Genomic DNA, 15,554 nt, shown 5'->3' with positions numbered 1-15,554 from the left:
GGAGTCTGGTGCCTTCTTCTGGCCTGCAGGCATACACACAGACAGAATATTGTATACATAATAAATAAATAAACAAATAAATAAATAAATATTTAAAAAAAAAAGAAAAACCAAACAAAGAAACAAACAAAACAACCAGAACAAAAAGAAGTTGAAGGAGGAGAAGCCGCCGCAGCAGCAGCGTCCCTGATTTGATAGGTTTAAGTTTCTCAGATCTGAGATGCTGCGATGCACACTAACGCGTTTCCATCTCTGCCTAGGGACTCTGTATTCTGGCTGCACAACCTTTAAAAGCCTGGTCACCACGACAAGAAAGGCCTCTAGCCCCCTTTCTCCACCCTCTTCTCCAGATCTCTCTGGGCACCTGACTGATACCTGAAACAGCAAGACCTAAAAACAGATGTCTCTCCACAGGACACCTCTGACTTATTACTGATGAATCTGGCATCTTGATTATCTCCTCCTTTTTTATTTTTTAAGTGGTGTCTTAGTCATTGTTCTATTACTGTGAAGAGACATTATGACCATGGGAACTCTTATTAAATAAAGCTTTTTTTTTTTCTTTTTCTTCACAAGACAGAGTTTCTCTGTGTAGCCCTGGCTGTTCAGGAACTTGCTCTGTAGACCAGACTGGCCTTGAACTCAGAGATTCGCCTGCCTCTGTCTCCTTAGTGCTGGGATTAAAGGCATGCATCACCACTGACTGGCTGGCATGGGCTTTTGAAACCTCAAAGACCATCCCCAGTGACACACTTCCTCCAACAAGGCCATACCTACGCCAACAAGTTCACATCTCCTACTTCTTCTAATCCTTCTCAAATAGTCTAGTCTGCTATGGGAAATGCTCTTGTACACTATATAGATTTGTCACTCATATTTGTTTAATAAAATACAGATTGGCCGTAGCCAGGCAGGAAGTACAGGTGGAGCAACCAGACTAGGAGGATTCTGGGAAGAGGAAAGGCAGAGACACAGTCACCAGCAAGACACAGAGGAAGCAAGATGAGAATGCCTTATGAGAAAAGGTACCAAGACACATGGCTAAACATAGATAAGAATTATGGGTTAATTTAAGTTGTAAGAGGTAGTTAGTAATAAAACTGAGCAATAGGCCAAACAGTTCATAATTAATATAAGCCTCTGTGTGTTTATTTGAGCCTGAACAGCTGTGGGACTGGAGTAGACAGAAGTTTCCATCTACAGTAGTCCTGCTTCCTGATGACTAAGCATTGAAATATATGAACCTATGGGGTCATTTTTATTCAAACCACTATATGTGGGTTTGGTAGGGCACAATTTTAGTCCTAGCAGTCAGAAAGAAAAAGCAGATAGATCTCTGAGTTCAAGGCCAGGATAGTCTACATAGCAAGTTCTAGGATAGCCAGTGCTATAGAGAGACCTCATTTAAAAACAAAACAAACATAAAACTCCAAATGATAACAAAAAATAAACAAAAAGACTCTCTGACAATCCCAGATACAGATGATGCAATGCTCTAATCAAAGCTTAAAGGTACCAGAATCACAGGAGAAGGTGGCTCCATCCAGAGGCCCAATAGGCAGGTTTCTGAGAGATTTCCCAAGGTTGGTAGCTCAGAGGCCTTTGGCCTACTCCCCAAAGAATTCTAACTGCCTGTACTGGATAAATCCTTGTGTACTCCTATATCCACACTCAGGAGGCTGAGGCAGGGGGATTGGGAGGTTGAATCCAGCACGTGTTATACAGCAAGACCATGTCTCCAAACAAATGAATAAATAAGAAACAGCAAAAGAAAACACCACACGGGGGCTGGAGAGATGGCTCAGAGGTTAAGAGCATTGCCTGCTCTTCCAAAGGTCCTGAGTTCAATTCCCGGCAACCACATGGTGGCTCACAACCATCTGTAATGAGGTCTGGTGCCCTCTTCTGGCCAGCAGGCATACACACAGACAGAATATTATATACATAATAAATAAATAAATATTTAAAAAAAAAAAAGAAAAAAGAAAACACCACACACACACACACAGAGAGAGAGAGAGAGAGAGAGAGAGAGAGAGAGAGAGAGAGAGAGAGAGAGAACAGTATTCTAGTTGTTTGCTTAGTTTTCACCCTGCTAAACAGGCATACCTTACTAGGCATCCTGCTGGGTGGCAGGCTTGCAGGGTGCTCCCAGGTGTCCTCATTATTTTTCTTTTGTCTTCTGTCAATAATATTCCTGAGTCAATGTTGTTACCAATTACAATGCTACAATGTTGCTAATGTTTATTTCTGGAGACACACTGAGTCTGTCACATGGCTCATCTCATGTATTTCTCCCAACAGTGCTCTAGGCAGGGATATGTGTGAATTACTGTCCTAGTTCTCAGGTGGGGATACTGAAGAAGGGGCTGGCACACTGTAAGACACCCAGGGCAAGCCAAATCAGAGACATGATTTGAATTCAGGCTCCAAGGGAAACTTCTGCAGAATGGAAGACCCTAATTAGGTAAGAGCACAGAAATCTTGAATTTTATGAGGCAAGAGGAGAATTTTGTAGGAGTCAGTAAGGGGGCATAGATTAGGGACAAAGCAAGAGAACAAAAGTTCAAGTGTGAAAAGCAACATTAAGAATGGAGACCCGGGGGCTGGAGAGATGGGTCAATGGTTAAGAGCACTGCCTGTTCTTCCAGAGGTCTCAGGGATCTTAGAACCCACATGGCAGCTCACAACTGTCTGTAACTGGTCTGACATCCTGACACAGACATACATGCAGACAAAACACCAATACCTGGGACCACAGTACTTCAGGGGAGGCAACAGGTTCCCAGGAACCAAAACTGTGGAGGCCCAGACTGCAGCCCCAGACTGGACCTTGCCAAGTGTGCTCTCGGACAAGGCCACAGAACTAACGCTGCTTTGTTCTTTCATCAGGCCCTCTGAGAGAATCTTGGACTGGTCTGGCTCTCAACAGACTGCAACGAGGATGAGAGGGAGAACTTCCTCAGAGACTTGGGCAAGAGGGAGAACTTCCTCAGCGACTTGTGGGTAAGCTCCCTGTTGAGGCTGTGCCCACACTGCTCTCAGAGAGCGGTTCTTGCTGGGAAACACTGGGTTCTATGTACTCCTGTGTGAAGATTTGCTCCAAAACTGAATTCCATCTTCTCCAGTGGCAGAGGAGAGGTGGTGGTGCTACTTAAGAGCGCAGGGGAGACCCCTAAACAGTTTGCGTTTGGATTTTGGTTTCCCATCTAGTTTTTTTGGGAAGAGACAAGGTAGAGTCTCTTGTAGACAAAGCTGGTTTTGAAAGAGTGGTGTATACCTTTAATCCCGGCTCTTGGGAGGGAGCAGCAAGTAGATCTCTGTATATTCGAGGCTTGCCTGGTCTATAGCGTTCCAGGACAGCCAGGACTACTCAAAGAAATCCTATCTTGGGGCTGGAGAGATGGATCAGCAGTTAAGAGCACTGGCTGCTCTTGCAGAGGACCTGAGTTCAATTCCCCGTATCCACATGGTGGTTCACAACTGTATGTAATTCCCATTCTAGGGAATCTGGCACCCTCATACGGACATACCTGCAGGCAAAATACCAATACCCATGAAACAAAAATAAATATTAAGAAAAGAAAACAAAGGGCTGACGAGATGGCTCAGTGGTTAAGAGCTCTGCCTGTTCTTCCAAAGGTCCTGAGTTCAATTCCCAGCAACCACATGGTGGCTCACAGCCATCTGTAATGAGATCTGGTGCCCCCTTCTGGTGTGCAGATGTACATGGAAGGAATGCTGTATACATAATAAATAAATAAAATCTTTTTTTTTTAAATATTTATTTATTTATACAATATTCCGTCTTTGTGTATGTCTGCAGGCCAGAAGAGGGCACCAGACCTCATTACAGATGGTTGTGAGCCACCATGTGGTTGCTGGGAATTGGACTCAGGACCTTTGGAAGAGCAGGCAATGCTCTTAACCACTAAGCCAACTCTCCAGCCCTAAAATCTTTTTAAAAAAAAAAAAAGAAAGAAAAAAAAACCCAATCTTTTCTAAAAAAAAGTGTTCTGAGCCGGGCGGTGGTGGCACACGCCTTTAATCCCAGCACTCCGGAGGCAGAGGCAGGCGGATCTCTGTGAGTTTGAGACCAGCCTGGTCTACAAGAGCTAGTTCCAGGACATGCTCCAAAACCACAGAGAAACCCTGTCTCGAAAAACCAAAAAAAAAAAAAAAAAAAAAAGTGTTCTGACCTGAGTGCGATGGCGTGCCCAACACTTGGGAGGTTGAGGTAGGCGGATCTCTGAGTTCTAGGCTGACCTGACCTGGTTTACAGAGCTTGTTCCAGGACAGCTAGGGCTACACAAAGAAACTCTGTGTCGAAAAACAGTTCTATTGAAGAGAAATAGCAACAACCCATGTTTATAGAGCAGTTTCAGGAAGACAGGTACCACTTTTACAAATGAGGTTAAGAGGGGTTTGCAATGTGTCCGAAGTACAACTAAAAAGGTGAAGAGTCAATCAATAGTCGATCTGCGTAGGGAAGGGACTGTGATCTCGCCGGGGCAAAGAGCCGTTCTCGGGATGAGCGATCACGCCTCGGCAGGAAGCATTGCGGGGCTGGGCTGGCACCCTGGGCAGTCAGCGCGCCGCCTGGATCCACCCTCCTGGCTTACGTGCGCTCCGTGACCACCGGGACTCACGCGGGTACCGCTATTCACGACGCATGCGCATTATCGCCCCGGAGCACTCCATGCCCCCCCTTGGCGGGTCGCAGAACTTGCTTTGGGCGCATGCGCATACTTGGCGGGCGGAGGTCTGTAGAGCGAATGGAAAGATTTCGGGGAAGAAAGTGCGCGGGAGAGGGGCGGACGTGCGCAAGTGCGCAGGCGCGAGTGTGGGGCGGGCTGTGAGCGGAATCTCAGCGAGCCTCAGTCTCTGCTGCATCCCCTTGCCTATCGCCATGGCCGCCTACAAGCTGGTCCTCATCCGGCACGGCGAGAGCGCCTGGAACCTGGAGAACCGCTTCAGCGGCTGGTACGACGCCGACCTGAGCCCGGCGGGCCACGAGGAGGCGAAGCGCGGCGGACAGGCTTTGCGAGGTAGGAGCCGGACGCGGTGTGGCGTGCGGGGGCCCGCGCCGGCCCATCCTAGCCCCCGCACCCCCTCGAGGCGTGCACCTCGGGCGGCCTCCCTAGCTGAATTTGCATCTGTGGAGGTGAACGCAGGGTGGGAAGCCCGCTTCTCAAGGTCACCCCGATGGAGTGTGAGGGGTTGTGCCAAAAAGAGGGCGCAGATGCCGCTAGGCGATTATCTATCTTTCGAGTCTGAGCAGCCCCACTTGTAGCAGCCAGGACCCTTTAGGGTACCAAGAGGGCCTGGGGTGGCTGGCAGAGGATGTCCTGTGACATCAGTTGCGGTACCCAAGTTTACCTGAGGGGAGCCTGTGAATCAAGGCAAAGCAGCAGGCCACAGGCTCGTTCTGGGAGTTGGGTGGAAACCCGCGTGCTTCTGAGAGCAGCGTACCACAAATACTGACCCAAGCGAATCCAGAGATGTGAGTGGGCGATTTCAGTTGACGTTCTCGACAGGCTACAAAGCAGGCAGATTTTATTTCCTTCTTTTTTATCTCTGCCCCCCTGTTAATAGTTCAGAAAAGTGGCTGGAAAGCCTCGGCCAAGGTCATAACTACTTAGCTCTAATCCGGTGTCCTTGCCCCATTTCTGGGTGGAGTAACAAGTAAGTGAGGAACTGGCGGGCTGGTAGCCAAGGACGGAGGCTGGGCGAAGGGTGGCAGCGTCCAGGAGATAAAGATTGCCTTTGCCTATCCAGGCTTGGCGCCCCGCACCACCTACTGTCCTCTGTGATTTCGGAATGCTAATAAGGAAGCAAATCCTGTTGTCTGCTACCAGGAGAATCCCTGGAGCGAAGAGGCGCTGCCATTGGTGGTTGGGCAGATCCTGCCCTGCATCTTTCCAATTTGGACATTGCAGCAGCCCTTTTAGATGCTTAGCTGAAAGGATCTCGGTATTTGGGTCCTGGTTGTTTGCAAAAGAAGGATGGTTTTGGACACGAAGTTCCGATGCAAGGAAGTGAGGCTACTTTGAGATGGATGGCCTGCTGGACACGCACATTATGTAGGAGAGGCTAGGGAAGAGAAGTGCTGGGAAAGGAAGCCATTTTCCTTAGCTCTGTGGCACGAAGTACCGCATAGGTGTGTGGTAGTTGGCTGATGCCTAGCTCGGGACAGTTAACTGTCCGCCCCCTGGGTAAGATGGGTAGCCCTTGACCTTGTACTCACAGGAAAATAATAGACCCCATCTCGGTCTTAAATGTTAGTAGCATTAACTTGTAGGAGATCGGATGAGACTGCACACGGTGCTACAGTCCGGTAATTTTTCCAGCACCCAGGGAGCTGAGAGGGGAGGATCTAGAGCATGGGTCAATTTCAACCACAGCAAGGCCGGCGCAAAGCGAAAAGCCGATGGTGGTGGCGCACACTTTTAAGAAAGGCGGATCTTTGTGACTTTGAGGACAACCGAGGCTACACAGAGAAACCCTGTGGGGGTGGGGAGAAGCCAATGTAAAATTTTAGTGTCTCCCAAAGGTATCCCACGTGATTAAAAAATGAAAGCAAAACCAGAATGAAGGCGATTGTGGGTAATACAGTAACAAAAAAGACTTAAGATGTATACAGTTTCCCCAGCGATGGATTGATACAGTCTTGAATCTGGTTCCAGAAGGAAGATAGTGAGACTTTCCTTGCAGCTGTAGCTGAGGAAGGAAGGGATCCTTGGAAGAACAGTGGCCACATTATGACCATTGTATCCCTGGCTATCCTTTGGTTTAAATGGTAGGCTAAAGGAGGCGTGTGTCTGCTGCTTATCCTGTGACGCCCTTGTCAGAGTCCTAGGGGGACCACTGCCTTAGGGGCTATTTGTATCCAAAGTGAGGCCCTCCTTGCTACAGGAAATAATTGTAGTGAAACAGCCCTTAGCCTCTCATGGGAGCTGAGGCTTGTTCTGTGGGTATCTCAGTGACTGAGCCTTTTGTTGGGGAGACCTTCCTCTTCTGGTTAAGGAGGTGGTGAGACATGTAATGGTAGTTTGCAGGGCCTCGTCCAGAGGCTAAGGGGTGAGGTCTGCCTTTCTCTTGGGGGACTGTGGTTTTCCTGTGATTAATCTTCCTTTCCCCCCAATAGTTGGTCTCAGTGGCCTCATTGTCAGTTGACTGCCTAGCAGGAAAGTTTACCTCACGTTTGTTACTGTTGCTAATCTCAATATGAAGCAATGCCCAGGAAAGTTGGTGGTTGGTTTTGAAGAGAACCTTGTGTTCTAGAGTGTTTCTTGGCATAAGGAAAGGGAAAGCTTCTTTTTTTTTTTTTTTTTTTTTTTTTTTTTTTTTTGGTTTTTCGAGACAGGGTTTCTCTGTGGTTTTGGAGCATGTCCTGGAACTAACTCTTATAGACCAGGCTGGTCTCGAACTCACAGAGATCCGCCTGCCTCTGCCTCCCGAGTGTTGGGATTAAAGGCGTGCGCCACCATCGCCCGGCTAAGGGAAAGCTTCTTAATTAACAATTTTAAAGACAAGCCGAGGTAGCCTTGAATTCAAGATCACCCTGGCTCCATGTGCCACCGTGCCCAACTCCTGTATTTTAAAAAGTTTCCTAATCTGGTAAAAATGGGTTGAGAGGATTATAACTTTGTAGGATACCAATGCAGACAATCATAGTTTGGTGTAGGACCAATGATGAGCCCTCTAGAAAGGTTAGCTAGGAATTAGGAAGAGTTCAATATTTATGCTTATTTCTATTTTATTTTATTTTTTTATTTATTTATTGCATATAGAGTATTCTGCCTACATGCATGCCTGCAGGCCAGAAGAGGGCACCAGATCTCATTACAAGATGGTTGTAAGCCACCATGTGGTTGCTGGGAATTGAACTCAGAACCTTTAGATGAGCAGGCGGTGCTCTTAACCACTGAGCCATCTCTCCAGCCCTTGTTTTTTTTTTTGAGACAGGGCTTCTGTTTGTTGCCCTGGCTGTCCTGGAACTCCCTCTGTAGACCAGGCTGGCTTCAAACTCAGAAATCCACCTCCCTCTGCCTCCTGAGTGCTTGGATTAAAGGCGTGTGCCGCCAGCGACTGACCCCTTTAACATTTTTTGTAAGCCCATTCATATATTTTGTGTGTGCTGGTCCATGCACATGCCAAGGGTGGTGCAATGTGTAGAGGTCAGGGCACCTTGTGGCCAGCACCCTTTTAACCCTATGGGGTTCTGGGGATTGAACTTGGATGACCAAGCCTATGATCCTCTCTTCTCTCAATTGAAACATTCAGAATATGTTTAGGTGTAACATTTAGGTATTTGAATGAGCTGCACAGTCCTCAGGCTAGTTGGATAACTATATAGTTAGGAATTACTAGAGACCCACCTGTCCTGCTTCCCTAGAACTGGGGTTAAGGGTGTACATCACTGTACCTTGCTCATCTGGCCCTTCTTAATTTCTAGATGCTGGCTATGAATTCGACATCTGCTTCACCTCCGTGCAGAAGAGAGCAATCCGGACCCTCTGGACAGTCCTGGATGCCATTGACCAGATGTGGCTGCCAGTGGTGAGGACCTGGCGCCTCAATGAGCGACACTATGGGGGTCTGACTGGTCTCAATAAAGCAGAAACTGCTGCTAAGCATGGTGAGGCACAGGTAAAGATCTGGAGGCGATCTTACGATGTCCCACCACCGCCAATGGAGCCTGACCATCCCTTCTACAGCAACATCAGTAAGGTATGGTCAAATCCAGCTGTGGTCACTCAGTGAGCATCAGGAGGGGTTAGAGCATGGACTTCACTCATTTTTATCTTCCAAATTTATGTGGTTGGGTGTTTTGCCTGCATGTTTTTATGTGCACTCCATGTGTGTCGGGTGCCTTTGGAGGTCAGAAGAAGACATGGGTTCTCCCAACTGGTGCTAGAGTGCTGAGAACCAATCCAAGTCCCAGAAGAGCAACAAGTGCCCTGAGCTGAGCCATCTTTCCAGCCCCAGGGCCTCTTTTGTGGGTCTACCTAATATCATTAATCTTATAATTTTAATTTATGATAAGATAATTACCATCCTGTCCCTTTTGCTAAATAATAACCCTCAATTGTTACCAGATTTAGTTGGAAGGTGATGATGACATATCTGAGAGGAGTTCCTCCTTTTCACATCTTTTCTTTTTAAATATTTATTTATTATGTATACAATATTCTGTCTACATGTATGCCTGAAGGCCAGAAGAGGGCAACAGACCTTATTACAGAGGTTGTGAGCCATCGTGGTTGTTTGGAATTTAACTCAGGACCTTTGGAAGGGCAGGCAATGCTCTTAACCACTGAGCCATCTCTCCAGTCCTCTTATTTACATCTTTATATGCAAAACTAAACTGCTAACTAAAGTGAATTAGGAAGCATAATTGTTTTGTTAAACCTCCCCTTGTAAGTTACACGTTTTGGATTGGGAATGTGGATGGTGACCGGATCCTCTTTCTCAAGTTCTTAGCTGTGTTCTGGATCTTTGAAATCTTCACTAGTACTTACTCCCTCAAGAGCTGAGAGGTAGAATGGATACACATGAAAGCTCTGTGTAGATGCTGCTTGGGATAACGGGTAGCCTGGAAATAAGTCTTTGTGGCTTAGGATCGCAGGTATGCAGACCTTACTGAGGACCAGCTGCCGTCCTGTGAGAGCCTGAAGGACACTATTGCCAGAGCATTGCCCTTCTGGAATGAAGAGATTGTCCCTCAGATCAAAGAGGGGAAGAGAGTCCTGATTGCGGCCCATGGCAACAGCCTTCGGGGGATCGTCAAGCATCTGGAGGGTATGTGCACTTTCTTTCTTCTTCTTTTTTTTTTTTTTTTTGATTTTTCGAGACAGGGTTTCTCTGTAGCTTTTTTTGGTTCCTGTCCTGGAACTAGCTCTTCTAGACCAGGCTGGCCTCGAACTCACAGAGATCCGCCTGCCTCTACCTCCCGAGTGCTGGGGTTAAAGGCGTGCGCCACCACTGCCCGGCTGTGCACTTTCTTATAGGACAATAGAAGGTGGCCCACCTTAGTCCTAAGCTCATCTGTGACCAGTCAGTCAGACTGACTCTGTAGCAAGGAGACTCTGGGAAAGCTCTGACAGACAGTACAGATGTACATAAGGAAAATCTTTCTCAAAATATGGTCTGACAGCTGGATGTGGCAGTCCAATCCCAATACCAGAGAGGCTGAAGCAGGACAGTCACTCTGCTCTACACACAAGGACTCAATTCAGAACTGCCGTGTGCTAAGTATGCACTGAAGGCTGGAGATGCCCCCTTGCTCTAGGAGTGTCAGTTCAAACTGCAGTCACAACCTGACTCAGTATAAATCTCAGTTGTTTCTCTCTGGGGACCTAGCTGCCCAGACTAATTTTTGGCAGGTAGATGGACTGAGAAGCACACAGTCCTGCCCTGTCTGTGTTGCTTTCTATATCCTACCTTGGTAGAGATACCTGTAGTGTGCCTTTCTGCAGTTTGTTGGTGGCCTGCCATAGAATCTTGGTGTGCCTTCTCATTATTTTGCTTGTTTTTGAAACAAGGTTTTTCTGAAGCTTTGGAGCCTGCCCTTTAACTTGCTTTGTAGACCAGGATGGCCTTGAAGTCACAGAGATCCTCCTGCCTCTGCCTCCTGAGTGCTGGGGTTAAAGGTGTGCACCAACCACCACCTGGCTCCTCATTCTTTTTCAAAATCTTTAGAGTCTTGAGAAGTTGTAACTGGGGGCTACTCATACTTGGGGGGAACAGGTCCACTAATACACTAGATCAGAAAAGACGTTTTTTCCCATGTAAGTGCTTTTCCGCTGGCAGATGAAGAGTAACCTGAAGGGGTTTGTGTGTGGACTCTTGTTTGTGGCTGAACATGGATGGTGGCTCTTTCAGGTCTCTCAGAAGAGGCCATCATGGAGCTGAACCTGCCAACTGGCATTCCCATTGTCTATGAATTGGACAAGAACTTGAAGCCCGTTAAACCCATGCAGTTCCTGGGAGATGAAGAGACCGTGCGGAAAGCCATGGAAGCTGTGGCCGCGCAGGGCAAGGCCAAGAAGTGAAGGCGCTCAGACAGATTTCTGCCCCGAGACCCTCCTCCCTGCCTGTCTGCCTCCTGCGCCCTTCCCAGCACCCGTCACGTCACTGACTCCATGTTTAGGATCTTAAGTTTAAGTTGTAGCTGCAGATGGGGACCCGTGGCTCCCATTTTTAGTATTTTATCCCCTGCACCCACTCCCTTCATAGAATCTAGTCAGAGTAACATCTCTAGGGTGCAGGTTCTTGGTCCACATCCAGGGACAGTTCCTCTTCCCAGGAGAATTGAGAGGTAGTAATTACAGGTTTCTTAGTCCTTTGTTTACAAGGGTCTGCTTTAGGAGGTCAGGGAGGAACCATGCTGTGGCCTGACCAGTGAGAAGCCTGTCCTGCACTCTTCTGCAGTTAGGTAACTGGGGCTGTAGTCACTTCCTCTCTGAGCCTAAAGGAGCTGCTGGCCCCCGAAGGTTGGGATCAATCCTGTCAAGTCTATGTGTTACATTTACTTTTACAAAAACAGAAGTACATACATATTTATCAGTACACAAAAACCCCTCTGAGGTTTCTAGTGGTGATTGAAATAGTCTATGTGGTCACCAGAAAATAAGCCATTCCTCATATCAAGTGGGATAAACTCCTTGTCCTCAAGGGACAGGAGTGTCTCTTACTGTGTGTTAGGACCCCTCTGCCTTGTCTTGTAGAGGTGAAGTGCCCCTTGATCATGTCCACGGTTTTGTCTTTCGCTGTCTGAATCATGTTCCAGCTGCTTGACCCTACCGTGTGGGTCCAGAACTTGTTTTGGGCATACTAAATCTTCTTTTCCAGATCAGTATAATAAAGGAGTGATGTGCAATAGTTTACTGTCTGATATGTTAAACCTATCATCTGGGGAGACCTCAGCATGCAGTTTTAAGTTCGCGTTAAGACAGATGGAAGAGCAGTCAGTGCTCTGAACTGCTGAGCCATCTCTCCAGCCCCTGAACTTGTATTACTATTATTTTGGTTTTTTTGAGACAGGGTTTCTCTGTGTAACAGTCCTAGCTGTTCTGGAACTAGCTCTTGTAGACCAGACTGGCCTCGAACTCACAACGATCCGCCTGCCTCTGCTTCCTGAGTGCTGGGATTAAAGGCGCGTACCACCACTATCCGGCCTCTGAGTTTGTTTGTTTGTTTTTTTTTTTTTTTTTGGATTTTTTTGAGACGGTTTCTCCGTAGCTTTTGGTTCCTGTCCTGGAACTAGCTCTTGTAGACCAGGCTGGACTCGAACTCAGAGATCCGCCTGCCTCTGCCTCCCGAGTGCTGGGATTAAAGGCGTGCGCCACCACCGCCTGGCTGAGTTTGTATTATTAATACCAATTAGAATTCATGCTACACACTGGTTAGGTGAACATAAGGGCTTTCTAGTCTGTCTTTCCTTGCAGGGTTGGGAACTGAAACGAATACACAGCAGGCTCTTCTGTTCTGTTTTGTATCCACACAGTTGGTGCTGAAGATAGAACCCACATAGGCCTAGCCATTAGCTACATCCCTAGGCCTGCTTTTTCTTTGGGTTTTATGACAGGGTTTCTCTGTGTAGCATTGGCTGTACCAGAACTCACTCTGTAGACTGAGCTGACCACAAACTCAGATCTACCTGCCTCTTCTTCCCAAGTGCTGGGAGTAAAGGCTTGTGCCATCGCCGCCCAACCTAAACTGATCATTCTAAACCTTGTTTTACACATCTGTAAGATACGATGAGCTAGTGCTACAGGCCAGGGTCACTGAAGTTCAGAAATAAAGGAAAATGTAAAACTGATGCCAAGAAGTTTCACTCCTAGCACATTTACTAGGTGGCATTAGGTAAAAATTTAATCAAAATTGAAGTTGTGGGGTTTTACTGTCTTTTTTAAAATTTTTATTGCTTTATAAATAATACCATTCAAAATTTCCACTTCCTCCCCTCCTTCCATCTCCCTCTTTTATTGTCTTTAAAAAAATTTTTTTTTTTTTTTTTAAGAGACAGAACCTTAAAAACCTTAAGTTCAAGAAATCCTTGCCTTGGCCTCCCGGGTAGCAAAAGCACTGCACATTCTGAACCAACATTGTACTTCAAGGAATCAGTTCTGCAAAGTAATTGGGCATGCAAAAAGACAAACTATGTAAGCTTTCCCCCGATATTATAGATGTGATGCATCAGATACTTAACAAATACAATGACCTCCCATATTAGTATGCTCAGAGCAATTTTATCTACCCTTCAAAATAACCTTGAGATTCTAACTAAACACCGAGAGGTGAAAATGTCATGGCTCTCACTGTCAACACCCAACGGTACGGCTTTGAGACATTCTCCCATCATCCAGTCTGGCACTGAGTTTACTTTAGCTGAGGATAACCTTAAACTCCTGCTTTTTTCTTTTTTGAGACAAAGTCTTAAATAGCTCACTGACCTAGAATTACTTTTTAATATTTATTTTACATGTATGGAAAAATACATGTACATATGTGTACCATATACATGCCTGGTGCCCACCGTAGTCAGAAGAGGGCTTTGGATGGGTGCTGGGAGCTGAACTCAGGTCCTCTACAAGAGCAGCAAGTGCTCTTAAGCGCTGAGCCTGCCTCACTTGCTTCTTTCCAGGCTCAGGATGTAGACCAGGCTGGCTTCTTGCCCCTGCCTCCTGAGTACTGAGATTAAGCTTTGTAGCACCACAATGGACCTTATTTTCTCTTCTCCTTCCTTCTATATTTACCTCTGAGCCTCCAGCCCAATATATTAAAACTCTGCAAGTGTCACCGATGTGGGAAACTAGATCAAAGGTACAAAAGAACTGTTTCCAATTCTGGGCTTGGATCCTAGGACTCCAAATGCGTGGGATCAAGCCCAGCAGCAGCAAAGCACGCGCTAAGCGTGTGTGAGGGCCGAGTTTGGGCCCCAGCAGAGCAAACACACCACACACACTGCATGTGGTCCTGTCCTGGCTAGTTTCACGCTAACTTGACACAGCTAGGTTATCTGAAAGGAGGAAACCCCAACTGGAAAAAAAATGTCCCTATAAGACCTAGACGTAAGCATTGTCTTAATTAGTGATTGATGAAGGATGTGCAGGGCCATCCCTCGGCTGGTGGTTCCGGGTTCTCTAAGAAAGCAGGTTGAGCAGGCCATGATGAGCAAGCCAGTAAGCAGCATCCTTCCCTCCATGACCACTGCACCAGCTCCTGCCTCCAGGATCCTGCCCTGAGTTCATGTCTTGATTTACTTCAATGATGATCAGGGATACAGAAGTGGAAGCTGAATCAGCTCTTTCCTCCCGTTTTTGGTCATGACGTTTTGTCACAGCAATAGAAACTGTAAGACAGGCCTTATCGTTAATTCACTAAAAAATATTATTTTTGAAATGATTTTACTGTTGTAGCCTAGATTGGCCTTAACCTGTGTTTTTTTGCCTAGGTCTCCTGAATGTTAGAATTCCAAGTGTGCCACATTGGGCATAAATGGGCGGGTCAGATGGCTCAGCAGGTAAAGGCGCTTAAGGTCAAAACTGACAACCCAAGTTAGATGACTGAGACACAGGTAGAAACAGAACTGACCACTACCAAGCTGACCTATGACTCTCACATGACATATATAAAATAAACAATTTATTATTATTTTTTACTGATTTTTATTTTATGTTCATTGGTGTTTTACCATGAGTGGTGGGTTCCTTGGAACTGGAGTTACAGACAGCTGTGAGCTGCCATGTGGGTCTGCTGGAAGAGCAGCCAGTGTTCTTAACCACTGAGCCATCTCTCCAGCCCCTTATTATTCTTTTTTAAATGGTGGTGTCACGCATACCTTTAATCCCAGCAGTCAGGAGGCAGAGGATCTCTGTGAGTTCGAGGTCACTCTGATCTACAAAACGAGTTCTAGGACAGCTAGGAATGAAGGAAACAGAAATGGACTGGAGAGAGGCTCAGCGAATAAAAGAACTTCCACATAAGTCTGACTTGGGTTGATCCCTAGAACCCGAGCACGCATCCGTAACACCAGTAAGATGAAGTGGGGACAGACAGAACTGGAAGCTCGCGGGCTAGCTAGCCTAGAGCATACATGTAGCAGAAACAAGAAAGACGGACCTCCTCACCCCAAACAAGGTGGGGGTCAGTGAGACAGCTCAGCAGTGAGGTGTTTGAGTTTGCCCTCTGGAAGCCACAGAAAGACAGAAGCAGAGAACTGACTCTACCAGGTTGGCCTTTGACTCACACACATGCTATGTCATATGTGCTATGGCACACACTTGTGCACATATAATGCAGTCAGAAAAAAAGTAAAGGCCATCTGGTCAAAAACAAAAACCAAGGTTAGGTAAGACAGAACTGATGCCCCAAAGCTGCCCTCTGACCTCCACACTCGTGCCTACACTTAAACACACAGCAAACACACACTCTAAATATTTCTTTAAAAACATACTAATCAGCTGGAAGTTAACAACTATGGAGATCACAAGACCAGGTGGGCCTGAACCCGGACCTCACCTCTGCCACTGACAAAGTCCACACTG

At 46.7% G+C, this 15,554-nt stretch overlaps 1 protein-coding gene across 1 annotated transcript; it reads left to right on the top strand.

Annotated features, from left to right (window-relative positions):
- Positions 1-4,754: 4,754 nt before the first annotated feature.
- Pgam1 (phosphoglycerate mutase 1) lies at positions 4,755-12,163 on the top strand. The gene is made up of 4 exons (XM_057777504.1): positions 4,755-5,048; positions 8,459-8,733; positions 9,624-9,804; positions 10,888-12,163. The coding sequence occupies exons 1-4, from the start codon at positions 4,910-4,912 to the stop codon at positions 11,055-11,057; spliced, it is 765 nt and encodes a 254-aa protein (XP_057633487.1). The 5' UTR covers positions 4,755-4,909; the 3' UTR covers positions 11,058-12,163.
- The last annotated feature ends 3,391 nt before the right edge of the window (positions 12,164-15,554 follow it).

This window comes from Chionomys nivalis, chromosome 8 (genome assembly GCF_950005125.1).
Source record: "Chionomys nivalis chromosome 8, mChiNiv1.1, whole genome shotgun sequence".
In the NCBI taxonomy this organism is placed as follows: domain Eukaryota; kingdom Metazoa; phylum Chordata; class Mammalia; order Rodentia; family Cricetidae; genus Chionomys; species Chionomys nivalis.
The sequence above is the reverse complement of the archived record's forward strand: the minus strand, read 5'-3'. Positions and strand labels throughout refer to the sequence as shown.